Source organism: Anoplophora glabripennis, unplaced genomic scaffold, assembly GCF_000390285.2.
Source record: "Anoplophora glabripennis isolate ALB-LARVAE unplaced genomic scaffold, Agla_2.0 scaffold540, whole genome shotgun sequence".
Taxonomy (NCBI): domain Eukaryota; kingdom Metazoa; phylum Arthropoda; class Insecta; order Coleoptera; family Cerambycidae; genus Anoplophora; species Anoplophora glabripennis.
In genome coordinates, this window is record NW_019416716.1 from 1 (window position 1) to 27,977 (window position 27,977).

A 27,977-nucleotide genomic window follows, 5' to 3' on the forward strand; every position below is an offset into this window, starting at 1 on the left:
AGCCTTAATAAAGGCAGGTAGATCTTGCTCGTTGCAATGCACTTCACTTCACAATAAACACGTCCGCTCAGTTCGGCCGCTCGCTCGAGAATGGATGTCCACCAGTTGTTTTGTACCGACGAATCTTGTTTTACAAGGAACGGGGTTGTAAATTTTCATAATTTTCATGCGTGAAGTGATGAGAATCCTAAAGAAACACGACAATTATCACATTACCTGATAAACACAGCAATCAACATATTATTGTTTTCATCGCTTACTCAACTCGAAGTTTTAAATCCGTGATACTGCTACGCAAACCGAAACATACAGACCTGCAAATAATAATGCAATTCTTCTCAAGAATGGCTTTCTATAGGCGACTTTTCCAAAGGAAAATATTTTTTTTAAACAAAACGACCTTTTCAATGTTGCTGCCTGTTTAAAAAAAAATAAGACGAGAAAACTATCACCCAGTATATCGATTTGACTAATGTTTTAAGAAATAATACGCCATAATAGTCCAAATAAATGTGCCAAATTTTAACGCGATCGGTAAAAGGGTTATGAAGTTATTAATTAAATTAGTTTTATTTTTGACAACTTTGAAGGCTTGTAACTCAAAAACCAAATATTTTTTATTTAACTTTTTTTTTTCATGGATCGTATTTATTTTGTCGTCGTGAATATGCATTCAAACGTTATCGGTGAAATTTGCGGACACCCTGTATGCTGTGCTATTACTACATGGGAAGGAACCGCTCATCATATAAATATTGATAGAAAATTTTTTTTTATCATACGATGGATACCTATAAATTATTTATAATGAAAAACAAGTGGAAGCGAAGAGGAATAGATTGCGGATCCGACTATTAATCTCTGCTTCTGTAGATTGCAATAGAGAAAGTTTCATAACATATATTTTGTTTCAAAACTTAATTAAAAATGGTTCTAAACCAAAAAAATATATTGTTTTGTGTATGTGTTGGAATATTTGCTAGTTTATTTAAAGGTACTGGATATTTTTTTAACATGTTTTCATTTTATAGTCCATCTGGTAAGTTATATCTATTTTCTAAAATCAGTGGTTATTTGTTTTTGCTTGAGGAAATAACATATGGTCCGGGCTCTGCTTCATTGCTCTCACTTCTAATCTAAAATCTAATTTACTGTTCTTGTACCTGCCAATTCAAATTGTCAAACTACCTGCACAAAACTCATACATAAAACCATTGTATAAACTTATACAATGATAAAACTGACTTTTGAAATTTTAGTAATCATTTCTGTCTAATCGTATGCCGTCAAAGTAATTGTAATCGTGAATGCTACATACTCGTATAACATTAATTTATCTACTTCTAGTATATATATGCCTATAAATGTTTTGTGGCATATGCTTTGTGAATCTACCATAGAAAAATATATTTTTTTATGGAAACTACTTATTTGTCATTTGTCAATGTCAGTTATTCGCGGCTTTGCCTGTCAGTGTTAAACAAGTGTACCTAACCTAAAACCTAATATTAATTGAGTTTAATATTTCTTAATTGGTAACAAAGTAATATTCCTATGTTATCTGTTATCTATCTGAGATAAATTCTTATATTATAATTAATCCTCATGTGTACATGATCCTTCAAGTGATATTAAAAAGATATCAAAACTATCAAGTTATATCTAAATTTATAGGCAGAAATTGCAGTACTATGGAGAAAACAGGCTTGAGTCCCTTGGATCCTAGCTCATTTTCAAGACCTGGTAAGAAATGTTCATGTCTCGATATAGTTTTATTATGACACCTTAATAATTTTTAGAACTTGCTGTGGTTACTGAAATATTTTTAAATTTGAGTGTGAACTTTGATAAAAAAATCTTGATTGGGAACGTCGACTTGTCTGTTAAAAAAATTGATGAAAATGTAAATGAAATTGTAAGTACAAGTGATTTTACTATGAAAGATATGGTGTCATTAATGACACTTATACTTGACCATCTTAATAAAAGTTCAGTCCAAAACATCGTCATTATTTAAGTTTTTAATATATTATTATATCTATTTTGAATTTTGAATTCTGTACCTCTTCGCTATTCAGAATATCAAAAATATCTATGCCAATGATTCTTTTGGATTTTCTAGTATTGCATTATATTGGGTTGTATTACATGATATGACATTTCTTAAACAACTGACTTGTTGAAAAAAACATTTGGGCGGATTGGTTTCTATTAGTATTACAAATTCTATTTTGTGCCATTGGATAGTTTTGTGACACTATCAACATTGTTTTTTAAAGAATGAGGCATTTTTTGATATATTTCCGGAAAGCTTGATTGTGATTCTAATTCTAATACTAATTTAATGAATGACTATTACTAATACCTAACTATTTTTTTAACAACTCAGGGTCATTATATGGTGGCATTTCCCTATGCTTTACTAGTGAATATTTAAATGATATTATTCCAAACCAGTTAGAAGTGGGCCAATAGAATTGCCGGTAAGGTCATCTTAATAAATTACTTAATGGAACTTAATATTAGATTCACTGATTGAGCAGGATTTCCAAAAATGTGGCAAATAAAGATAAAAGTATGCCATGACATGTTCTGATATTTATGACATCACAAACAGTCCAATGGCATCAAACAAAAGACGCATTTTTCATAAAATCTAAATTATCTATTACCATGTGTGTGATAAAATTATAGTTTGTAAATATTATTTTGTCTAATAACCTTCTCATAATAATAACATGGTATTGAACAGCGCCGGATTTTGGGCATAGGCAGACTAGGACTGCCTATAGGCCCCCACCAATTTGAAAAAAATTTTCTGCTGATTTTGCTGACAAGAAAGCTCGAAAAGCATAATTGTAAATTATGCAATAATAAATGTTAAATAATTTGTAACCAAAATTTTACCAAATTAATTATAATTTAAATTCAACTATAAAAACTTTTTTTAAGTATCAATTAATTAATCAATAAGTAATGAATCAAAAGTATTATTATTATTTTAGTACTAAAATTCATTATTATGCACTACACTTTATAAGTAATTAAATAAGTGGGAAAAATATTCACTAATTTTTGTTAATTTGTTCCTAGTGAAAATAAAATTTAATTTTCTTTGCAATGTTTAAATTATTCCTTTAAAAACAAGACAGATTATTTATTTAATAAATTTGAGAGAAAATCTTGAAGGAGACACAAAAAATAATGTTTTTTTCAAACCCTTAACTAGGCCCCCACCAAATTTCTGCCTATAGGCCTCACAAGCGTAAATCCGGCGCTGGTATTGAATATGCCAAAAAAACAAAAAAAATGTCAGTGATGTTATTCTTCTAACATCGGTGACATCAGAAGTTATCTAATAACACAAAAAGACATTTTTTATGCAATCCAGTTAGTCAAAAAAAAAAAAAACGAATGTATACCTACTTTATCACAACTCTAAAAAAATTTTTTGAACAAAAAAAATTTCTATCCAGATATATTTTTTGGTAAATAAGTCTTAATATTTATTTTACAGTCAAGCTTATCTTAAATAAAATAAATAAAAAAAACGACGGGACGTCTTTTCTTAGATATGCTTACCATTAGGAATATACAGGGTGTAACAAATTAGTAGGAAAAGCCGTTAACCACATATTCTTTGGACTAAAATTATGAGACTTATTATGCCATTTTTCATTTCAGAGCCCCATTTTCAAACTATTAAAATTTAAAAAATGATCATTTAATTTATTTAAAAAAAATATTTTGAAATCAGTCGTACTGAAAAAAAAAATTGGGGGGGTCCGTGGGTACTACAACCCCACTTTCCTCCGTTTGCGTTTTGATATTTTACACCAAAATTACTCAGAAAGTGTACTGACTTAAAATAAAAATATGTGCCAAATTTCAAACAAATATCTTCAAAATAGCGAGAGCCATCAATAAAAATCATTTTTAAAATTTCGATTTTAACACCTTGTATTTTAAAAATGGGTTTCCGAAATCAAAAGTGGCATAAGAAAAGTCCCATTATTTTAGTCCAAAGAATATGTGGTTAACAGCTTGACCTACTAATTTGTAACACCTTGTATATCAAGTATTGTCAAAGATATTTAAATAAATACCTATACCTTTATATTTCAACACACTACATCACAAAAACTAGTAGCAGACCCTTTATTCATTAAGACTTTTGATTTAAAATAATCTAAGGAATAACCTTCAAAATTATGACAAAAGTAAGAAAATTTATCTATGTCAGAAAGTATATACCAGCATATTTCTGTTTTGTTTAACATCTTGCTTGTGGTTTTCTTTTCCTACACTTTCACTAATCTGATTTAATAATTTTCAATCTAATTTAAATGGTGTTTGTAAATTTATAGGTTCTAGATTCTTCTAAGCTGAATATAGCATCTATATATGATGCAGAGACAAATGACAAACTAGAATATAATTTATCAGAAGCTATTGCCGAATATGGTTCTAAATTATCAGTACAGCTTCCTAAAAAGGACAGTAACAGGTATTCCATTTTGTTATAATTATATTAAAAAATATATGATAGCAGTGCAACTAATACTACTTATTGTAGTTACAAAATTGGTATCAAATATGAAACAAGTCCTGATGCAACTGGTTTACAGTGGTTGTCGCCCAATGCGACTGCTGGTAAAAAACATCCTTATCTTTTTAGTCAGTTTCAAGTAAGTTTGTGTATGTTTTTCTGTTGCTTATTCTTTAAGTTGATGGTTATTTACAGCCTACACATGCTAGATCAGTTCTACCCTGCCAAGATACTCCAGCAGTTAAAACAAAATATACAGCTACGGTAAGTTATATGATAGTTATGTACAGGATTATTTGTGAAACATTTTATAATTTTTGCTTGTATATCAACATACCGCTGTCAAAATAATTGAAATCAACAGCAGCTCAAAATCAGATGTAACTCCGTTATTTGCAGTTCGATTAAAAAAATATATGAACCTCTCTGATGTTAGTATCTATGTACTTTTGAATAACTTAATTTTAAATTTTATAATGTGTGAACTTTTTAGATTTCAGCTCCTCAGGAATATACAGTATTGATGTCTGCAATCTGTAATGGCAGCAAAGAGTTACATGGGGGCAAACTGTCCCATTTTGTACAAACTGTACCCATGCCTTCATATCTAATAGCCATTGCAGTTGGTGTTCTACAGTCAAGAAAAATTGGCCCTCGCTCTCATGTTTGGGCAGAGAAAGAAATAATTGAGGATTGCGCCTTCGAATTTGCAGAGACTGAGCATCAACTTAAAACTGCGGAGGAAATTTGTGGTCCTTATGTTTGGGGAATTTACGATTTGCTCGTGCTGCCACCTAGTTTTCCTTATGGAGGTATGGAGAATCCTTGTTTGACGTTTGTAACCCCCACATTATTGGTAAGTTTGATTAGTAGGAAGTTAACAAGATTTTTCAACATAGAGCTACATTTTTTCTTTCCTCACTTGTCCTTTTTACAATGAACTACTCTAAAAAAATTCTCATAATGGAATTGAAAACTATTTTGACTACTGGTTAAGACTCGATTGACTAATCAAGTGATTAGATTATTGTAATACAAGATGCCCACTCGTGGTTTATTCTTTCATAGTTCTGGTAATGTCAACGAAAAAAATGTCTTCGCTTTTTAAAATTATTTTCACATGCAGATTTGATTTGATTTCTTGTTGAATTTAAGGCCTACTTTGACAGACACGTATTGAGTCTGTCATAATGTTTCGGCGTTATTTGTTTTTTTTTAAAGTAAAACTACATTTGCAGCATTATTGACAATATCAAATACATCTCTGAAACTAAATATGATAAGATTGTAAAACCTTTGAGTGATTTTCTAAAAAATTTTATGTCTACATATTAATTATTTTATCTAGTACCTTGCTTTTGATTTCCGGTTTTTCTAGTTTATTTATTTATATTTTTACGTAATATTTGTTTGATGTTGAAATGACTTCAAAGAAGGAAATTTTGACTCTTTGACAAACGTCCATTTTTTTTTAAATGTAACTAAAACGAAAAGTCAACAAAAGTTCAGGAGACAAAAACAGATAGATTTTTGAACTGTTAACAACTTTTTAAAGTGCGTGATATAAAGTGATGTGTTTTTGTATTTTGTATTTGTCTTTTTCATAAAAATAACCTTTGACTGATTCTTTTGGTGCTTATTTCTATAATTTTTAAAATTTTTGACAGGTGGCAACATACCCAAAAAATTACGAAAAAATACTAAAGCTATGCCACAAATATGCCACAAAGAAAATTTATTTGAACATTCTTGTAAATATTTGTCTAATTTACTTATTGATAACTGTAGTGATTGTCTTATTAGCTGTAGTGATGGTCTTATTACTTATCTTTGTATATAAGATTTATTTATTTTTATCAGATCAGCTAGGGCGTGTGGTAGCTAAGGAAAATTATTGACAAAAAAACAAGATTTTGTATTAGCAGGAAAATAAAACATAAAAATATTTTGAGGCCTCATTCTTTTGCATATTCAATTATATCAGCAAGAATTTAAACTATATTATTTATGTTGCGATAAAAGTGCATCGTCAACATATAACTTTTATGTTATGATCATTTTCACAGTTCATTTCTTTAAAAATAATAGACATTTCTTACTGATAGGAATATGAAAAGACTATCGCACAAACTATAATAAACATACCTCAAAGTACCTTATTATTAATAAAATGGAAATAAAACTCAATTTTGAATTTACTTTTAATGTGTGAATAAAATTGAGATATTCGTGATAGAACTTTGAACTTTTGAGGTCTAATAATTAATATTTTTCTATTTGAAGTGTTCTTCAAAGCAATACATTTCACTAAATTTTACACACATATGTTGCACATGAATTTTCTTATTCAAAATTTTTGCACATTGAATCTTAATTATGTTAAATATTGTGGTACCCTCATAAGAAATATAATTACTTTTTTCTGAAATATAATATTCAAAAATAAAGTAATACCTATTACATCAGAAAAATTAAAATTTTGTAGATAAAAGTAATTGATATACATTTATAAAAAATAGTCACTAAAGGCATAATGGACATTTTCTAAATTCAAAGAAAAATGCTTGATAAATTACGATAAAATTAATTAACTAATTTTAGTACTTGTGTTTTATCTGACAATATTCAAACGATAGTTCCTTTAAGCACCCTTCGTGTGTTTGGACAAAAGTAGAAACAATATTCAATTTTTTATTATACCGGGTGGCTACTAGAAAAGGTAAGTATATGGAACCATGGTATGGATGGAAAGAGAATAAAATGGCATATCCAAATTTGAAAAAATATAATGGGTGTTCCATTACAAAAAATCATGTTTCAACGGTTTCTAGTGGACCAAACTCGGTATTGAATCATGACCACCCTGTATAATATTCTGTTACTCAGATGAAAAATATACAGAGTGTTCCATTTAAAATAACGAAGTTGAAGTCAACTTCCAGTATAAACGGAAGTGTTACAGGAACAAAATTATTAGATTTGAAAAGAGCACATCCAAAAACATTAGTGTGGCAATTTACAAAATTTAAATCGAAGTAGGTCCTGAAATAATCTAATCGGCCACTCACTTTGAGCCACCTGGTATATATTTTTGGAGTGATCGTGGGATGACATAATAACAAATCGATTTTAATAGTTTTACTATACTGATTTACATTTCGTGTTTAAACTTCATGCTTCAATGAACAGCGAAAATACTGTTTTGTAATGTTTAGTTCTAGATATATTTGGTATTTTTGAGGGTGCTGAAATATTAATTAACAAAAGAAAAAATGTGAAGAAATTGATTTGGTGAAATGTTTACTTGATACACATTTTTGTATTATTTATACCAGAGCTACGGAAGAATTCATTTTAAGTAGGATACCAAGCCTTAACTCTGAAAGTAATTATGAATACAACAAAAAATACTTTTTTTCAGGCAGGAGATAGATCCCTAGCAAATGTAGTTGCTCATGAAATTGCCCATAGTTGGACTGGGAATTTGATTACAAACCGTAATTTTGAACATTTCTGGCTAAACGAGGGCTTCACAGTATTTGTGGAGAGAAAGATTAAAGGAAGGCTTGAGTCTCCCCAGAGTCAGGATTTTGATGCCTACACACATGTGACTGAATTAAATGAAACAGTAAGAGTATTAAATCTAATTTTTGAGCCATTCTGCCGGCATTCATTGTCAACGGAAAATACCAGTTTACACTAGCAGTGAAACATTGTTAAAATGAAACTTGTAACGATGTTTATTGGTTACAATGAAAGCTACTTTTTCTGTCAACGATGAACGCCAGCAAAATTCTCAAGAACCATATCTTAAGAAGCCTATTATTTTTTAATTAAAAAAAGTAATTGCTGTATTTTAACTATATTAATGAGTATATATTGAAAAATATATAGTGTGTAACAAAAGTCAGAAATATCGAATGTGACACAAAACCATATTAATTTTGTTAAACGCCTAGGACACGATTTTTATTTTTTGACAATTTTGTTGAATACACATTGCAGGAGACTAACCGAACCAGTAACATTCATAACACCTTCAATTTTTTTCTTATCAGGATATTTATAGGGCAGATTTTACAACTGCTTGGGATGATGTAGAGTAGAAGCATGTAAGAATGGTATTAGAGCTGAGACAAGACAGATTGATAATTAAAAATGTATCCAAAGGAATTTGCTCATTGTACAGTCTAGTAGCAAATATCGTTCAATTTGAACATATATTTTAATTATTGTTGTCAATTTTATGTTTCTGAAACCACTGTTTTCCCCAAAAAAGAAAAAAAAAGAAAGAAAGAAATTGCGTGTCACCCTGAAACAATCGCAAGAGTCACAAGACAGATATATATATATAGATGCTTCGAAATTTGCAATTAATTCAGCTCGCAAACTTATGTCTGTTCAAAAGTTATTTAAGGTAGTTCAGCCGGTAAGAGAGAGACAGATAGTGCTGCGCAACAAAGAGAGAGCGAAACCGTTGAACATGTGTGTGTGGATTAGAAGTATCGGCAACGTCGCGTCGTGATCGTCATTGCCACTGGTGCGGTGGAATTTTATAACCTATAATATTGTTTTAAGTTTTGATAATAAACAAATACACAATATCAGATAGACTAAGAAGGAAGGAATTCATTGGTGAAAAACAGTTCAATAAAAAGTTGAAACAGTGTGCTGGTTTGAAAAGAGCCCATGAAAAATCAAGAGAATCAAATAATAGCAATGAAAGAAGTGCAAAATTAAAATGCATAGAAAGTATAACAAATTATTTATATAAATTATGATGATCTTGAGTACCTATTATGTTTTGAATTTGAATGTTACAATGTTTAAAATCATTATTTGTGTATCTTAAATAAATCCTATTTTATAAACTACACAATGAAAAAATCGTCCAGTGTAATTCTACAATTCCTGTCAGAGAAAAATTCTTTAATATTACCAAATCTCCAAGCATCAACTTTCGCTCTCATTTTTCTCAATTTAGTCAGTGCGACGGCTGCGACATTGCCGCATTGACCCATTCAAGCGAACTTGTTCATATTGATGTTTTAAAAAATTAATTACTCATACTAAATGGTCAATCATAATTTTTTTTGTACCGAAAAATTAAAAAAAATATTCTATGCATACAAAAATTTGTGCATAAACGGTAAAAGTGGTTTATGAGAAATATAACGATCCCTATCTCCCACGTGTTAATTCTTTAAACATTGAAAATTAATTTCTAAAAAACTAAATGGTCAATCGATTTAAAATTTAAATATGTTATTCAGAACTGCTTTAACTATTGAACTAAAAATTTCTGTACGTGTCTTAAGCCTAGATTTTATTCGAAGGAACTACCTTAAAAGTTAAGAGCAGAAAGATCATTTTTTATGTTTTTGTTGCATTTCAGTTTTTGGGATGATGGGATGATGCAAAAAATGTTTCTAGCAAAATAATTTCTACACGAAATGCAGTAGATCCCATTTATGGAGTATCAGCATATTTCAGCTACGTAATTTCTATTAATTTCTCATGAAACAATTAGTAGATGATCATCTCAGAAAAAAAATGCACAAAATTTAACAAAATCGTTAAAAGAAGATTCGTTTAAAAAATTTTAATCAAAGTATGTTGATACGCAGAACTTATTAATTTTTGTTTCGCACTAAATGTTCCTGACCTTTGTTACATACTGTATGTGAATTGAAAAGTCACACATTTTGAAGTTTCCATTTTCTTTAGCTATTACTTTTAAAGAAAATTAATTTTAACAAATATTTTCTTGACATTTCTGCAGTATTCCCCAAAAAAAAATACATTTAAAAGTTTGTTTAGTTATAACGCAACTAAAGTACTTGTTTTAGGCCGCTCGCAAACACAGCGTTGGCAGTGGCTCGATCGGGCCACACGTTGTGGCAGAAGTCGTACCTTGCTGCTTGTAGCCGACGACAGCCACTCGTCTTTCGGCGCACACGCGGCCACACCAAGCGGCCACAGTCTATCGCCACGTTTCTGTTCGACTGGTACGTATTCTGAATTATGAGCACAGAAATGGAGGACATTATATACGTAGATGTGTTTATATCCGAAACTGACTAGAGACGATACTGGATAGAAAATTCATGAAAAGTGGCGGCCACTGGTTAAAAAATTAGAAGCACGTGGCGGCCACCTGTAGCGAATACTAGTGGTTGCTTCTAGCCACTTGGTGGCCGCCACTAGTGGCGACCACAAGTGGCCGTGTTTGCGAGCGGCCTTATGGAAATTTTTCAAAATATGTGATACCTGTATTTCAAGTTATATGCGATAAATCATTAAGAAATTTTGTAAATGTACCATTTTCAAAAACGGTTCTATTTATCAAAATAGAGTAAGAGTACATTTTTCTCCTTAATAATTTAGAATTTTTTCAAAAAATTTGAATGGGATAAAAATGAAATCTATTTTAAAAATATTAATAAGATACTTCGAAAGATTTTTAAAATACTATACAAAATGTATGAATATTTACCTCTTTAAAGAGGTATATCTCCCTTTATTGAAAAAAGTTTATATAAAAAAGTACCCTTATTTTTTGATATATGTACTATATATTCTCAAATCATTAGGAGATAATTTATAACCTGCTCATAACATTATTTTCTCTTAAAATTTTTTAGGTAAATCGTATTGGTAAAGATAGTCCGTTGACTCAACTTGTAGTTAACCTGAAGGGAGTACATCCTGATGATGCATTTTCGATTATCCCTTATGAAAAAGGGCAAACGTTTTTACGTTATTTGGAAAATGTTGTTGGTGGTCCAGGTAAATAAAAATCTATTATCAATATAAATTGTTACTGATTCCAAATATTCAGAAAATTTTCTGGGTGTATACTAACCTTGAAAACTGGGAATTTTATAGGTCTGGAAATGTCAGGCAAATATCGGGAAATTTCTCAAATTATTTTGGTATTTTTTAAAATTCCCTTTGTGTTTGGTTTTTATTTATGAGATGTTGCCACTGGATATCACTAACATTCCTATTTTATAAAGAATTTATTCAAAATGCTTAGATATAAACGAATGGAAATTTATACAGGTATTTCACTTTTTACCCTTTATAAGAATAGAGCTAGTTAAAGTTAAATTTTATCTCACTTTTCATTATGCGACATTTTTTTTTGCTTATTTAAGACCAACGCCAAAAAAATGGCTTTTTCAATCAATGAACTATAGAGCAAAATTTTACTCGCCCCTTAATAATTCTAATTCATAGTAATCATTTTTTCTCTAAGGGATAAAAAATTAAATACCTGTATAAATTTTAATTTTGTTTATCTTTCGGTGTTTTGAATTTATTCAAAAAATTGTTTTCAGGTGTTTCAACATGAACATGTATCTCGAAAACTAATACTTTTCGACGCATATGCATAATTTAAATAAAAATTCTAAATATTTTTGGAAAGTTATGTTTCAATTTTGGCTGCTTAAAATAGTGCCATTTACTCGTAAACTAAAAACTTCCAGTATATCTGCTAGGACTGTGAATTAATTTTGAGGGATATTGTTTTGTAAATTCAAGGCTTTACTGTGAAAAATTGTGTACATTATTTCAAAGTACTATTCATTGCTATTTTTCCCATCTTTCTGGCACTATACAGATTCCATGACGAAAGAACAACTCATATTTTGATGCTATCCGCCAATCTATCCAATTTTTCATATCTTTGTAAGATTGGAAATACTATTTAGCCAGGCAGGGTTCTATGAATCGGAACAAGTACTAATCTGACGGAGCAATATCTGATGAATATGGGCGTTATTATGTTGAAAAATTACTTGATTGTGTCTTTGCTCAAATTGCGATTGTTTTTTCTTCAATGCATGGCTCAAATGCATCAATTGTTTTTGGTAGCGTTCACCAGTAATGGTTTCATTCGGTTGAAGCATAGGACACAACACCAAGCTGAGCATGAGCTTTGAACAATGAATATTCGGCCTTGCCGTCGATGTTGATGCATGATCAGGCAATCTCTACAACAATTTTCTACACAGGATTATCACAGCCAATTTTCTTACTTTTGAATCATACCAAGTATATTTAAACATTTAGAAACTGATATGTGATCAACATTCAACGATTCAGCAAGTTCATCTTGCATTTGACATGAATCTTCATCGAATAATGCTTCCTATTCCTCATCTTCGAACTTTTCGGTTGAATAGGGTGTATCGAAATCACCACTTCTAAAATGTCACAACCAATACTTTTTATCGAGGGAATATGTTCACCGTAAGCTTTCAACAGTAATCGATGACTTTCAGCAGTACTTTTCTTTTAACTGAACTGGAAAAGTAAAATTCCTGCAAACGGTGTTTTGTTCATAATTCAACATCTTCGGGTCGGAGAAAAAATATATTTATACTTCAGTAAAATGATACATAATAAAAAGTAAAGCCTAATGACAGTGGTTTGACATGAAAATAGTTACACCATCTATTGTAAATCCATTAGAATTAATTCAGAGTCCTAGTAGCATGCCCTTATTTATTCAGACAAGCAAAATTGATATATTTTTTAGATTAAATAAACCTATTTCTCATTTGTGGAAAACGAAGATACAAACTTTATGGTAGTCACTATACAACTTTAGAAGTAATTGTACTTCACTAAATATTAAATGGAAGATACAGCTTGAACATATTCATCTTGTCTGCCAGTTTCAGAAGCACAATGGCAACGTTACCATATTAGCACCGGATCTCAGTCTGATATGATATGCATAACATTGTACAGAAGATACCTGCCCTACTATTAAGGTATCCTGTCTTTGTCACTGCTGCTGCAGACTCTCTACTTGTTCTGTGCATCTCGCAGACAAGATCAGTTTGGTCAAGATGAACAGATAAAACATTTGGAAAATGGTGGTAATTGAAAAATACAAACTTACATATTAGCCTACATTTTTGCCTCTAATACAGGGTGTCCACGTTTTTTGTAGCAGGACTTTCACAACTTATACTAAAAGTCCTTTTAAAAAAAAAGTTCATGTAAGCATATATGTATAGATGCGTCATTTTCAATTTACAGAGTGTTTAAGTTTAAAATGAGAATGATTTTTTATTCGTAAAACGAAAACCCCTTTTTAGACTTTGTTGAAACTTGGCTACTTTGTTTGTAATAATAATACTCATTTTCTCACATAATTTAATTTGTCCTATTTTCTCCAGTGGCGTCACAACAAGATACCAGCTTGACAAAAATAGAAAAAAATATCATACGCCACTGCTTTTTGGTAAGTTTGAAATTTTTCTCAGATTTAGCTGTCAAAAATACAACTTTTTTTCCCTATCTCGCTTTGTTTAGTAAGAAATAAAACATTTTCATGAATAGGTTCGAGATTTGCTTAATTTATTTATTTACTTGTTACAAAGTGTGCCGTGAACATGTCTGTTTTTGAGTTGCCAAGGTATTGTAGCAATGGTTTGACGTTTGTTGACGTTCTTTAATTAAGTTTTTTTGATTGATGGTTTTCTGTTTTAATAATATACATTTCTTTTTCTCATAAAAATGCCTTTTCAATTTAGTAATGAAGAGTATGCAGACATGCATTATTTGTCTGGATTTTGCGATGGAAACTCTGCTGGTGCTGCTCGCGAATACAGAAGAAGGTTTCCCAACAGAAGACAACCTCATCCAAGCGTTTTTGTAAACATACACCAACAGTTTAGAAGCCAAGGTTTAAAACCGTTCCGGGCAGTAGTAGGTGAACAAATTCGGCAAAGGCGTGGGAGACTAGAGCAACGAATTTTAAATATGTTTGCAAGAAACCGACAATTAAGTACTCGGCGGGCCTCAAGGCAATTAAATGTATCTAAAACCAAGATATGGAAAACTTTAAGACAAAATGGTGTTTATCCGTACCATTTACAGCCTGTACAAGCATTACAATCTGAAGATGCACAACGTCATGTAAATTTTTGTAATTGGGTACTTAATCAGGTAAGAGAATATCCAGAGTTTCTTAATAAAATTATTTGGACGGATGAGTCATGTTTCACAAGATGTGGTGTAGTAAATTTCCATAATCTCCACGTTTGGGATAATGAAAATCCACATCTGATTCGACCTATGAGGTTCCTATAAGAATTTAGTGTAAACGTTTGGATGGGAGTGTTTGGCGATTTTTTGTTTGGACCTTACATCCTGCTCAACAGATTAAGATGTCAATTATTTCTTGAATTTTTAACTACCCAGCATGATAACATACTAGACGATGTTCCCCTTCGACAACGAATAGACTCGTTTTTTCAATTAGATGGATGCCCTTCCCATTACTCTTTGGTGGTACGAAACTGGCTGAATACAGAGTATCCACAGAGAGGGGTGGGTCGTGGAGGTCCAGTTGGGTGGCCTCCGCGATCGCCTGATCTAACAACTTTGGATTTTTTTGTTTGGGGATTTATTAAGGATGCAGTTTACTCTATGCTTGTTAACTCGCAAGAGGAACTTGTACGACGAATCCGGAATGCTGCTCTCAGAATAACTCCACATCATTTGAGAGACGTTAGGCGGTCTTTGATACGTCACTGTAAGTGTGTAGAACGAAATGGCGGGCATTTCGAACAGTTCCTTTGAGGTTTATTTATACAATAAGTTGTTTTTCCATACCCTGTTGTTTATTTTTTTTATTATCACAATAAACTGTGTGAAACAAGAAGTTTTATTTCTGTCTAAACAAAGCGAGATAGGAAAAAAAAGTAAATAACAAAAAAGTTGTATTTTTGATAGCTAAATCTGAGAAAAATTTCAAACTTACCAAAAACAGCAGCGTACCATATTTTTGTCTATTTTTATCAAGCTGGTATCTTGTTGTGACACAACAGAGAAAATAGGACAAATTAAATTATGTGAGAAAATGAGTATTATTATTACAAACAAAGTTGCCAAGTTTCAACAAAGTCTAAAAAGGGGTTTTTGTTTTACGAATAAAAAATCAAATCTCATTTTAAAGTTGAACACTGTGTAAATCGAAAACGACACATCTATACATAATATGTATACATGAACTTTTTTTTTAAAGGACTTAGTACAAGTTGTGAAAGTCCTGCTACAAAAAACGCGGACACCCTGTATTTTTCAAATCGGAAAACCTGAAAATATCGCGGAATTTTTCCTCAAAATTTGGTATACACCCTGATTTTATATATTGATATTAGCAATTTTGTGGAATTCTACGAAAACGTAAAAATGCCTTATATTTTTTTATTAAATATTAAGGGGGTAGATCACATTAGGAGGCTGATTTTCAGACGCTCATGGATTTTTTTGAGTGATTAGATTAGATTGATTAGAATTTGATCAAACTTTTACATTATTTTATCAATATATTGAACTATAATATTTATACATTTTTTCAAGTCATTTGTGTTGAAAATGTTATGAGCTGTTGTCCACCGAATGTCCGAGTTGGTTGTTCACAGGAAATGTGGAGATCGCAATTTTGATGTGAAAGCAAAATGGTTGATTTCCTGCATTATTAATATGTTTCCTAAGAATATGAACTTCATTGCGGGCAAGAATTGTAAAAATTGAAGTTTTGACATGTATTTGAAAAAAAATTTATCAATTTTCACCATATTTTTTTCACTTACTTTGAATAAAAAACACTTAAAATTATATTATCCCTATTCATGTTCTTTGTAATTTCATAAAGAAACACTTTTAATTTTCATAACGATCCGTTCATAACTTTTTGAGCTAGAGTTCGCGTGAATAAAAAAAAATGTGGTTTCGAGAAAAACGTGTCTGAAAATTTCCGTAAACTAGAAATTTGAGAAAGTTGTCAATAATCTGGATTGCTTTCCGATAAATCACAGATTTTAGCACCAGATAACAATTCTTCTTCTTCGTCGTAGGCATCATCATTCCGAGCTTGCATCTGTTCTTTTTTTTATTAATAAGTGTCTAGACTAGCGGTCGGCAACTGGCGGACCGCGGTCCAGATCCGGACCACGGAAGGTAAAAAACTGGACCGCCAAAGATCCATATCATTTTTAATGGTTAGTAGGTTAGTAAAAAAAACTGACTCAAAACCACAAATGTAATTTCTCCTATTGATTTTTAAATACAAATATGTCTATTTATTGTATTACATATTATTAATTTGTAAGTGCAAATTAAAATCAAAAATTAGTAAGGAATATGAGTTTTGTTTCTGCACCTCGTTAAAAATTTTTAAATGTATGCGGACTCCACCTAAAATTACTTGCCGACCCCTGGTCTAGACACTACTCCGACCTACCTACTGTGGGCCCAAGTGCTAACCCAATGGGTATTCGGTTTTAGGCTCAAAACCAGAACGAATAGGAATTTCATTTTGAAATTTTGGTAGCATATACTAACAATTTATGAAATAAAAAAAAATCTATTTTTTTAACCTCCTAAAGTGGTTTCCTCCCTTAAGTTCAAATTCAAAATTTTTAATCTCGAAATTTTGAATTTTAATGAAATTTTGTTTGAATTTTTTTTTTTAGAAAATTTTGAACCGTTCCTGAGGAAGTACTTTGATACTTTCAAATACAAATCCATAGAAACAAAGGATTTTCAAGACTTCTTTAACAACTATTTCAATAGCAATCCTGATATAACATTAATCGACTGGAAAACCTGGTTGTACAGCCCTGGCATGCCTCCTGTCATCCCTGATTACGACAAATCATTGGCTGTAATTTGTGATAATCTTATTGAGAAGTTCTTAAAATGGGATGGTGAAGGTGAAATACCCTTAACTATTGACGACAAGAAAAACCTAACTACGAATCAAATTATTTACTTCCTACAGATTATATCTGAAGCTGAAGCTCAACCGATAAAGAAACTAGAAATGCTGAACAATGTTTTCGGTTTTAATGATATTAAAAATTCAGAAATCAAATTCCGTTGGTTAAGAGTTTGCATTAAAGCAAGGTGGGAGGAGAAGGTTCATGTGGCATTAACTTGGATCAACATTGTGGGTAGGATGAAGTTCGTGCGACCGCTTTACAGAGACTTGTATCAGTGGGAGGAGATAAAGCAGCGAACAGTGGATAATTTCTTGGCCAACCGACACAGCATGATGCATGTATCGGCTTATACATTAGAAAAGGACTTACACGTGGATGCTTAAGAATCAGCCAGAGCTTTTAAGTTTCTGTTAAATTTATACATTATATACTTTATATACTAATAAATATATTAGTATAAAATGCAATTTTCTCCTCAATCCTGCAAACGCATTTAATGTGATTATTATAAAGGGTGTATCATGTAGAGGGCACAGTAGGATTATCTCAAAAAGTAATCGGAATTGAAATCTGAATCTTTGTATACAGGTTTATCAAAAAGATCTATTCAATTAATAGTAACTTGGAAACTCTCACATTTTGGCCTATAGTACCTTATATGAAATTAGTCTAGAATTTGCCGGATAATAAAAAAATGCATAAATATAGTGTTCCATTTGAAATTGAGTTGATGTATAACCGGAAGAGCGAGGAAGTTGACACTATTTTCAATGAATAGATCTTTTTGATAAACCCCTGTATACAAAGTTTGATTTCAATTCTGACTACTTTTTGAGATAATCCTACTGGGCCCTGTTCGTGATACACCCTGTATATTTCAAATGTATTGGCCCCACTCTGAAATATCAACTACTTGAACTGTTTTATATAATATACAGAAATTCTACTTTTGAAAATATTATTAAATGTTGACATTAATTTCAGTATAATGATAATTTTTCTAAAACTTACAGTACCATTATTTGAAATTTTAATGAGTCGTAAACTAGATCTGTCGTATGATTTTTATACATAAGATAAAACCCGAACAACAAAACTATGATGTAATGAAATAATTTTATTAAAAATTGAATGACATTAAACAAAATTATTAACCAAATCAATTTAAAACCTCCCTGAGGTCAAGTAAGACGTGCATGACACATTCGTAATGGTAGATCAAAAAGAACTGGCCATTTAAAAACATGTAGATACAAAACCTCTATTCAGAAAATTACAATGTAAGCTACAGTGAGAAGTAAAAAATTAAAAATATTTGAAATTTTACATTCCGTACTGATAAAAATGCAAGAGGGCTTCCACATCCTATTTTTGGTGATGTCAAAACTGTACTTAATAAAACCATTGAATTTTGCCTTTTGCATATATGTATTTAAATAAAACACTATATTTTTACATATTTCAATGATATAGGTTTTGGTAGATCTATTTCTAATATAAGGGAAGATATGGCTAAAAATGTATGCTAACAATAAATTGTCTAAACTCTGGGCCATATCTCTTAATAGAGATATCGTCGTTGAACATGAAAATCCTATGTGAAGTTAGTTTGTATTTATTTATTATAATCATTCTTGCATAAAACCGTATTTTTATAAACTCCTATGTGTGAAAGAATTAAATTCGTCTGCAAACAGCTGTTGTTTTTTCATCTTACTGAAAAAATAGTATTTTACACAGGTTTTTCACGATCAATGACGATATACCTATCAAACATTATATCATTATAATGTTAAGGAAGCACTCTATGTAAATATGTAAAATATGGCGGAGTTCTATTAATTAAAAGTTTGGTTTGTGTGCAACATTTATTCCCTTTTCTAAGTACAGTTTTGAACTCTCAAGAAAATATCCTACAAGGGCGGTAAAATGTAAATGAATAACATTACATTGTCTGTGGTTAAAAAAAGTTGAAAGTAAGATATGTTGTCTAGTCTGTATGTTGACATTTCTACAGGGTATTAAGGGGTAACGCCACTCTAGAGGTTGGGAAAAAAGGTAGTTTTTGGAAATTTTCAAGGAAAAATTAATACAAAATATAGTGTAATGAATAAAAGTGTTCTATTGTATGTTTTCAAGCAGTATTGGGAATTTTTTCAAACGATTTGGATTCAAATGGGGGCTGAAGATGATAGCAAGCAACGACACTTTATATTACAGAAGGTTGTAAGGCCAGAAAGGTTTCTTATTAACAGATAGTCGTGGAACAAAAAAAAATTCCTATATGTTGGTACTAAAATCTAGAGAACATCGTAGGTAAATTAAAAAATATTAATAATTGCAGATTTAGTGAATATTCACAATAAAGTATTGAAAAAGAGTTGACATTTTGAATTAAATTGTTAATAACAATGAAAATTGTTAATCAATCAAAAAACCTCAACAATGTTCCTTGAATTGTTATTGTGAACCTCTGTACAAAATTTCAAATCGATTTATTGAAAATTTAAACCAGTTAAAAAAAGTGGGTTCTTGAAAAACGCTTTTAAAATATTTGGTGGCATTCAGCATAAGAAATAAATACCATATCTTCTTTTCAGCTTGATCTGGTCTCTATAATAGCTAACTATCGCATGTGTTTTCACGAGTTACAATAGCACTCCTGTAGTGTGTTTGTGTTCCCTATTTTCCCCCACTTTCTGCGTATATTCTTCACATTACTTAAACCATTTTTCAAAATTCTACAGTGACTTTACCCCTAACACAATTTTTCACCTCTCCATTTTTTCTGTAATTCACTTTAAAAGTGAGAGGCCAATACATATGAAATGTAGAGTGAGGACTTCATTGAAGTAGTTTTTTTTATCCAAATAATATACTTCAAAAATGTGCAATACGAATATTTCGACTATAATTTTTACAGTTCTATCATTGAGTGAGAATACTATTTCTCACTCAACAGTGGCATAAAAAAAAATAACTTGCAGTTATTTGTTGATATTTCATTTTAATGCGTTGGACAATTTTCATTTTGCATTCTATAGATTGAAAGTTTAGTTTTTGTTTTCTTACTATAATATCAGAGAGTGAAGCCTAGTACGCACTGAGATTCTTTGTCGCAGACTTGCGGATACATGTCACAGGTTCTTTGCTCCGCAACATTCTCGCGCTGGAAATCGTGTACGCATCTAGTTTGATTCTGAACCATGTCGAACGAGGTCACGCTCTCAGGGGTTGCAATAGGTTTCTACTTATTAGCCCTTCGAAGTAAAAAAAAGGGCTATCAAAATGTCACCACGTTGGTGGATTCGTGGGATCTTCAAGGATTGAAATAAGCACGGACACAATCAGTAAAGAATCCCATTTTAGATAAGATTTAAAAAATACTAAAACATAACACACCAGATGCAAGATTCATTGTCACGGAGAATCCAAAGAATCTCAGTATATACTAGGCTTGACACGTGACATGTCATAACATGAAGTCTACATTGAGCCTTTCTTGCTTGTCAAAATCACTCGAGTTCCTTGGTCGTATACTATAGCCAAATTCCTATGTGCTTTCTATTTTTTGTAAAATTAAGTTAGGTGGCTTTAGGCATCGGGTGAAGGTTTAAAGGAAAATGCTCTCTATGTTACTTATGATAATTATAAATGGAAATGTTATTATTAATTAGAATTGTAAAAATAATTTATCGGGAATAATTTCTTAATATTAATTCATTTATAAGCAAAATATGATTTTTTTTTACTTGATTTTTATAAGGCTTATGTGACCATACCTAATTATCGCAGGCAAGCGACACTGAAGATGGCGATTTCATAGAAATCAATTTGTTTTCATTTAGCGTGATCTAATTTTTCATTGTCAACCATCTAAAAAGCAGAATTGAAAAAAGGTGTTATGAAAATTTCAAGTCAGTTCAGATAAATTTTTCCATTTACAATGATTAAGGTTTCAATAACAAGAAAGATAATAAATTTACAAAATGATGTGACAAATACATTAGAGATATAGAATACCTCGTATCTATGTAATTATTATTATATTAATTATTATTAATCTGTCTTAAAAGATGTTTTTCGATGTTTATCAGTGGAGTTCAAAATAAACAATAAATTAAAAAAAAATAAAAAAAAAACAAATTTTTTTGCATTTACAAATTTAAATGCTTTTTTGTTGAAAACGATTGGCTTTAGAGGTATTAGCAAAGTATACCTTTTTTAAGTAAAAAAAGTTGGGGGAAGATTTTTCCAGTCCAAAATGGTGGCACAAAAAAGTTTTAAGTTTAAATGCGTCCTAACGGTCATTTATGACGCCCTCTAGAAGATACAACGAAATTGTCAATAAATTCGAATTTCTCATCCCAAAAAAACCCATGGATACGAAATTTCACGAAACTAGCTCAAATTAGTCGAAAGGTATCAAAGACAATGTTTTTTTTTTCAAATTCAACACCCTGTATCTCGAAAACTAAGCGTTTATGGGCAACATGGTATATGACTTTTCCCCATTAATTTTCATCGTAGAATCTAGTATGTAGTAACGTTTGACCCATTCTTTAACAGACACCCTGTATATCAAAATGGTATCAATGCAATTGCTCTCATTAGATTAACCTTTTATTCCTTGAAGTCAAATTTAACGTTAATTAGACAATCAATATAAAAATTATAAAAGGTAGAGCTACAAATTACAAATTATATCATTAATACATACGTACTTTATTAATTTGGAATGCAGAATCCACCATCAAAATTATTGCACATATCCCCCCTACTGAGATCCAAGTAGATGGAAAAATACACAAAAAACTAATACTGAATGTGCAGAAACTTTTTACTGATTAATTACATTAAAACAGATTTTGGTTTTTCAACATGATTGGTTTCATCTACAGCAAGCCCTTGCCTACATTGCTAAAAAATAGCGAGTAAGTCAATAAAAGCTATTTTTTCGGTTGTTAAGACAAAGAAATACGCATCAGGCATAGTGCAAGAATAAACTGATCATTGGTAAATTCTGTAGCAATGCACTGTATAATTTCAATTTATCAATTTGTCTTTCTCTTTACACCCAGCTTTGTAGATAAGAGCTTACCACTTAAATAATTAAGTCTAATACATGAAATTATATGAATACCAAGTTTTTGTAATACATAATACTATAAAGAAAATATTCAAAAGTTCATTGCACACAACTAATTTATCGTACAATATAATCCCTTGGGTAATCAATAATTTTGGGAAATTCTTTTACTTCTTTTTCAGAATATTTATCAAGTCTCTTTGGTACTTTCCTTATTTGCTTAATTTGATTTGAAATATTCTCCATTAAATCATTGGGAACATTGGAATCGGGGAAAATAAATAACCTCTGCATCGTGTACCGTCTTTGTAAGTTACCATCCATGCTGTTATAGACTGCTTTTTTAAGCACCTAGGATCTAGAATATATTAATTTGTTTTTGCATGTAATGAACATTTTTATACCATTGTTGGATCTTTATTATGTAACTCCCAAGCTAGAGTCCATGAAGCACCACCTGGATATCCTGTATGGTGGAAATATACTCTTTTTTTCCATTCATCACCAGGTAATGCAATATCAGCACTATTAATAACCACTACCACATCCCCACAATCATCTGAAATTATTAATGTTTTTTTAAGGTAGTTAAAAATGTTTAAAACAAATATTACTTAGTGGGTGATATATCGGTTTGTGCATTCCCATTAAATATTTTTTTATAACTTTTGCTGAATTGAATGGATTTTGCCATGCAGCGTCGTACAGATGCCAAACTCTTGCAAAAGTGGCCCATTGCTGAAATTGACATTAGAAAAATGATATAAAATTTTTTAATTTAGCTTACCTGCACCCGTTTTAATGCCGACATTATATAATAAAATTAAATACAATTGCAACAATAACATTAAAATTTGAGGTTATTATACGTATATTTTTTTTAAATTCGCAGACTGCAAGTGACCAACCAAACCATGAACCAGGTGCAGTATACCAGTTTGAAGGTTTTGTATTTTTCGTCTGAATGACGTCACGCGCCTGTAAATTAACTAAAATTGAATTTGGTTTTAAGACATTTTATTTGCCCATAATTTTATTATTGAAGTCACAGCACTTTTGTTGTAGTAAAGAAATGTCTAGTTGATTTATGAATTTATTCAATTACCTCTACATTGCGTCATCAACGAAAGAAATGGCCTAAAATTTGAAAACACAATTTCCCTAACATATACAAAGGTGGGGTGTGCTTCACGCTACACTATTGGTGCATTTCTTCTGGACTTCATCACCTTTTCTTTCCTTTTTATTTCCGTTTTATCGCTGTGCGGCGCTGCCATTTTCAGCCATTTTGGTTTATGTGTTGGCGTATTACAAAAGTGAATGCTGGATTTTCGTCAGGACAGGTTTCAAATCTCTTGTTACACAGTGTTGTGTAGTTCTAAAGTATGTTGTTTTTATATATTGTTAATAATTAGTAGTTTTTTGTGAGGTATGATGTTGAAAATACGTGTTTGTGTTTTTAGGAAAGGAGTGCCGTGTCATCCATTGTGTTGTCCGTTAATTGGTGTGTGCAGTGCGTATGATCGCCTCTGGAAGGGACAAAATAACAGTTAGGATACATAATATGAAAAGAAGTAGTGATAGGGACACACCTCCACGTAGCAAAAGGTCACGATCAAGCATGGGAAGATACGACGATAGTTCCGACGAGAGAATAACGCCCGATCGCATCCGGCGTCGAGGTAGCCGCGCGCGTTCTCCTAGCCCACGGGCCCGGTACGTTTCTCCTCATCGTGACGAATACTTGCGACCTCCGGAACGGTCTTATCCGTATAAAGTTCTATGCGTTAGTGCCCTTCATCCCAAAGCTAGTGATGAAGTTATTAAAGACACACTCTATAGGGAATACAAAAAATATGGTGACCTGAGCATCAGACTCAGTCACGACCTTGATGAACGTGTTGCCTATGTTTGTTTCCGTAATCCAGAGGATGCGAGAGATGCCAAACATGGTAAACCTCGTATTATTATTTATGACAAGGTAGCTCTAGTCGAGGCTGTCTATGAAGTTCCTCGTTCAAACGACGTTTATCGTAGTAGACCGCGTTCTATTAGCCCCGATTATGACAGGCACTATGCTTATGCCAGATCACCTGATCGTTTGCGCACTGTTGACCGTTATGAACGAGCTTACGGCCCTCCTGCTGGGGTACCAGTACATCGAGAGTATAGACGTGAAGCTTTGCCAGCTCCACATCACGAATACCTTGCCAGACCTCCTATACATCATGGCCCACCTCACATGCCCCCTACTCACGGTTATGGCCCGCCTAGACATACAGTTCCACGCCCACCTTTCGAAAAACAAGAGAACAAAAAAGACAAATTTCCTAATTATTTACATCACATTCAGCCAGAGGATGACCCTCTTGCTACCAGAACATTGTTTGCAGGTAACTTAGAAATAAATATTACTGAAGAGGAACTGAGAAGAATCTTTGGAAGGTATGGTGTAGTAGAAGACATTGATATAAAAAGACCTCCTCCAGGTACAGGTAACGCATTTGCTTTCGTACGTTTTAACACACTAGATATGGCTCATAGAGCAAAAGTAGAACTTTCTGGTCAATATATTGGAAAATTCCAGTGTAAGATTGGGTATGGTAAAGCAACACCAACTACTAGAATTTGGGTAGGTGGTCTTGGACCTTGGACTTCTATACCACAGCTTGAAAGAGAGTTTGATCGATTTGGCGCTATAAAGAAGATAGATTATGTAAAAGGTGATAATCAAGCGCTAATTTTATATGACAGCATAGATGCTGCACAAGCTGCTGTGAAAGAGATGCGTGGTTTTCCATTAGGTGGGCCTGAACGTAGATTGAGAACAGATTTTGCAGATGTTACACCAGGTGTACCATACCGACCTAAACCTCCTTATGCCGCAGGAATAGATGATTACAGACGAGACATTGATTATGATTATGACTATGAAGGAGGAGAAGGTAGTAGCGCATATCGAGGTTATAGAGGTAGACAGCCTTATCTTGAAAGAAGAGCAGGTAGTAGAGGTCCTTATCGATATCCCGAAGGTGTGACAGAAGATGAATGGGGTCGTACACGAGATGCTGAGTACGATCGAAGACGATCTGGTTCTCGAGGTCTTGATAGGTCAAGATCCCGCTCTCCTAGAAGATCACCAGACTCTGACTCTGACAGTGGTTCTCGTAGAGCTGGTTTGTTGGCTTCAAGCCGTACTTTACCAGAAGTTGCCAGAAAATGCACCACAATTTGGCAAGGTGCTCTAATTCTTAAAAATTCACTATTTCCTGCAAAATTCCACTTGATCGATGGTGACACCGATATTGTCGATGGTTTGATGAAAGATGAGGATGGTAAACATCAATTGCGGATTACACAAAGACTTAGACTGGATCAACCTAAATTAGAAGATGTGCAGAAACGTATATCTAGTGCCAGTTCACATGCTATATTTTTAGGATTGGCCGGTTCTACGGCGTCTGTTACAAATGATGACACAACAGTTCAGACAAGACCACTTCGTAATCTAGTGTCATATCTTAAACAGAAGGAAGCTGCTGGAGTTATTTCCTTATTAAATAAGGAAACTGAAGCAACGGGAGTGCTTTATTCATTTCCCCCTTGTCCCTTCTCTACTGAACTCCTAAAACGCACTTGCCCTAACCTTTCGGATGAAGCAATAAAAGAAGACCATTTAGTTATTGTAGTGGTACGTGGTGGTACTGCTTAAATATCATTTTACATGTACACCTTTTATGACCCATATTTACACAAATTGTTAATTTCAAAAGTATAGTCACAACATGCTATCGGATATCACACGTTTGCTGGTAAATGAACATAATTTATACGTATATATAGTCATCATGAATTTATATGAATACCTATATTAATCTCTTAGATGAAATTCTACTTAATTTTTATTTATTGTTAAGCAAAATTATATAGATGCAAATTTAATAAGTTAAAAATATAAAAAAAAAATATTTTCTTTAATAATACAACCAACATACACACTGGGCATAAAGAGAGCAAGAATTTAAAATTTAGGTAAATTAAAGACTAACATGTAAAAAATTATTTTCTAAATGAGTAATTCTTGCATTACTCATAGTTAAATAAAAATTCTGTTCATTATACCACAAAATATTGCTTGGGAATTGTGCTTTTTGTATATTGTGACTGTACTGCCTCTTGAGGCATATTGCAAGTTTACATATTTTTACTCATTTACACTTTTTATATTATATCCCCTTTTATTTTTTCCCATAGAGGCAATTGTTTTGTTGTAGTAGTTGATCATGCCGAGTCTAACAGCATTTTATTTCAGGAAATTGGAGATCAACGATAGGTAGAGTTTAGACCAGTTACTTTGTGTATATTGACCAATGTATCTTTGTTAAAGTGTTAACACATTATTTTTACGAAGAGTTACTGTAAAACGTGCAGTGGAATCATAGTTTAAGTGATTGCAGTTCTTTCTCATTATAATTTTTCATGCATTTGTGTACTAAGTTTCTGTAAGGATTTATCTGAGACTATGTGAAAGGACTGTACCTTGTTCATTCATTAAACAGCAGTGTAAACGTAGTGTACTAGTGTAGTTGATAATTCAGGCAACCCTGTACTGTTTCAAAATCTTAACTGGCCTTGTGATTAGTGTAAGAGTTATCGGTGACTTTATTTTTATAAATGCTGTGGCCAGAAATATTTGTATTTTACCCTGGTATTGTAAAATATAATTATTTGCCATGCAATCCATGTAGTGTTGTGAAATAGATAAGTTCTTTCAGAAAGATGTGTTATTCTTCAGTTAACCTGGTGGGTGTTGTGATTCGAAAATCTTTGTTCGGGGTAACTAAAAACAACAAAGTAGTTCTTGTGAGTGACCAGATCCTTCCACAGCACTAAAGTTAGTAGTTAACAAAGTTTCCACTTGTGGCCTAATAATCTTGTGAAAGTCAAAATACAAATCAAAATTTTAATGAAAACGTGTTAATGTATGTGATGACTACATCAAATTTCAATAAACCGTAATTGTGTAAGAAAATATTATGAATATTAAGTAGTGTTCAAAAAAAAGTGCTAGGTTTTAAATTTGATTTTGAAAAATTTGTGCCTGTGGATTTTTAGCTTCCTTACTGAGGACATAACAGGTCTGTAAACTACTGTTAAAAAAATTTAAATTTAACCATTTTTAAAATAAATTACAAATACGTTTTTATCATAATCATTAGCTGATTTCATTCATTATCTATGAACAAAACCTGTAGCAGATAAAACGGTTCTACAATTCCTTTTAAGGTAAGATACAGAAAGATAAGAAAAACAAAACTAATATACCTACAAGGTATATAGTCTGTTTCATTATAAAGGCCCTGAGCTCGGTTACTCATTTTTGGACACCCTGTAGAGTACATATATGTAATGGGATATTTTCTTTATACTGATGTACAAAATTTCTTTTTTAGTCACTACATGAGTGGTGAGTATTTTTTTATTTTCTTTGCAACCATATAAAATTATGCTTTTGCATAACGAAATTTTTGAAAAAAAAAATGGGAAAAGAGCCTATGATTTTAGTTTATGGTGCTAGCTTTCTAAA

General features: G+C 31.8%; 3 protein-coding genes across 4 annotated transcripts; 2 read left to right on the forward strand and 1 right to left on the reverse strand.

Annotated features, from left to right (window-relative positions):
- Positions 1 to 884: 884 nt before the first annotated feature.
- Positions 885 to 17,765, forward strand: LOC108910588 (leukotriene A-4 hydrolase). Of its 2 annotated transcripts, none has more exons than XM_018715240.1 (10): positions 885 to 1,039; positions 1,675 to 1,743; positions 1,800 to 1,915; positions 4,368 to 4,507; positions 4,577 to 4,688; positions 4,745 to 4,813; positions 5,043 to 5,405; positions 7,971 to 8,177; positions 11,194 to 11,338; positions 17,053 to 17,765. In XM_018715240.1, exons 1-10 carry the CDS (start codon positions 928 to 930, stop codon positions 17,682 to 17,684), a joined length of 1,965 nt encoding a protein of 654 aa, XP_018570756.1. In that variant the 5' UTR covers positions 885 to 927; the 3' UTR covers positions 17,685 to 17,765. The 2 variants fall into 2 exon arrangements, with proteins under 2 accessions (XP_018570756.1, XP_018570757.1); XM_018715241.1 differs by having other exon boundaries at positions 885 to 994.
- A 4,358-nt stretch (positions 17,766 to 22,123) lies between these two features.
- LOC108910584 (39S ribosomal protein L13, mitochondrial) lies at positions 22,124 to 23,266 on the reverse strand. Its single transcript, XM_018715235.1, has 4 exons — positions 23,178 to 23,266; positions 23,005 to 23,128; positions 22,795 to 22,949; positions 22,124 to 22,741 (listed from the first exon to the last, which is right to left on the reverse strand). The coding sequence occupies exons 1-4, from the start codon at positions 23,199 to 23,201 to the stop codon at positions 22,508 to 22,510; spliced, it is 537 nt and encodes a 178-aa protein (XP_018570751.1). The 5' UTR covers positions 23,202 to 23,266; the 3' UTR covers positions 22,124 to 22,507.
- A 266-nt stretch (positions 23,267 to 23,532) lies between these two features.
- Positions 23,533 to 27,602, forward strand: LOC108910585 (putative RNA-binding protein 15B). Its single transcript, XM_018715236.2, has 2 exons — positions 23,533 to 23,773; positions 23,854 to 27,602. Exon 2 carries the CDS (start codon positions 23,910 to 23,912, stop codon positions 26,100 to 26,102), a length of 2,193 nt encoding a protein of 730 aa, XP_018570752.1. The 5' UTR covers positions 23,533 to 23,773; positions 23,854 to 23,909; the 3' UTR covers positions 26,103 to 27,602.
- Positions 27,603 to 27,977: the final 375 nt, after the last annotated feature.

Bases quoted from the DNA above. Each gene is read 5' to 3' on its own strand.
- LOC108910585 (XM_018715236.2), top strand. From the start codon at position 23,910: ATGATCGCCTCTGGAAGGGACAAAATAACAGTTAGGATACATAATATG.
- LOC108910584 (XM_018715235.1), bottom strand. From the start codon at position 23,201: ATGTCGGCATTAAAACGGGTGCAG. The intron at 23,129-23,177 runs GTAAGCTAAATT...TGTCAATTTCAG, and splicing joins CGGCATTAAAACGGGTGCAG to CAATGGGCCACTTTTGCAAG. The intron at 22,950-23,004 runs GTAATATTTGTT...TAATAATTTCAG, and splicing joins ACCGATATATCACCCACTAA to ATGATTGTGGGGATGTGGTA.
- LOC108910588 (XM_018715240.1), top strand. From the start codon at position 928: ATGGTTCTAAACCAAAAAAATATATTGTTTTGTGTATGTGTTGGAATA. The intron at 4,689-4,744 runs GTAAGTTTGTGT...GGTTATTTACAG, and splicing joins ATCTTTTTAGTCAGTTTCAA to CCTACACATGCTAGATCAGT. The intron at 4,814-5,042 runs GTAAGTTATATG...TGAACTTTTTAG, and splicing joins AAACAAAATATACAGCTACG to ATTTCAGCTCCTCAGGAATA.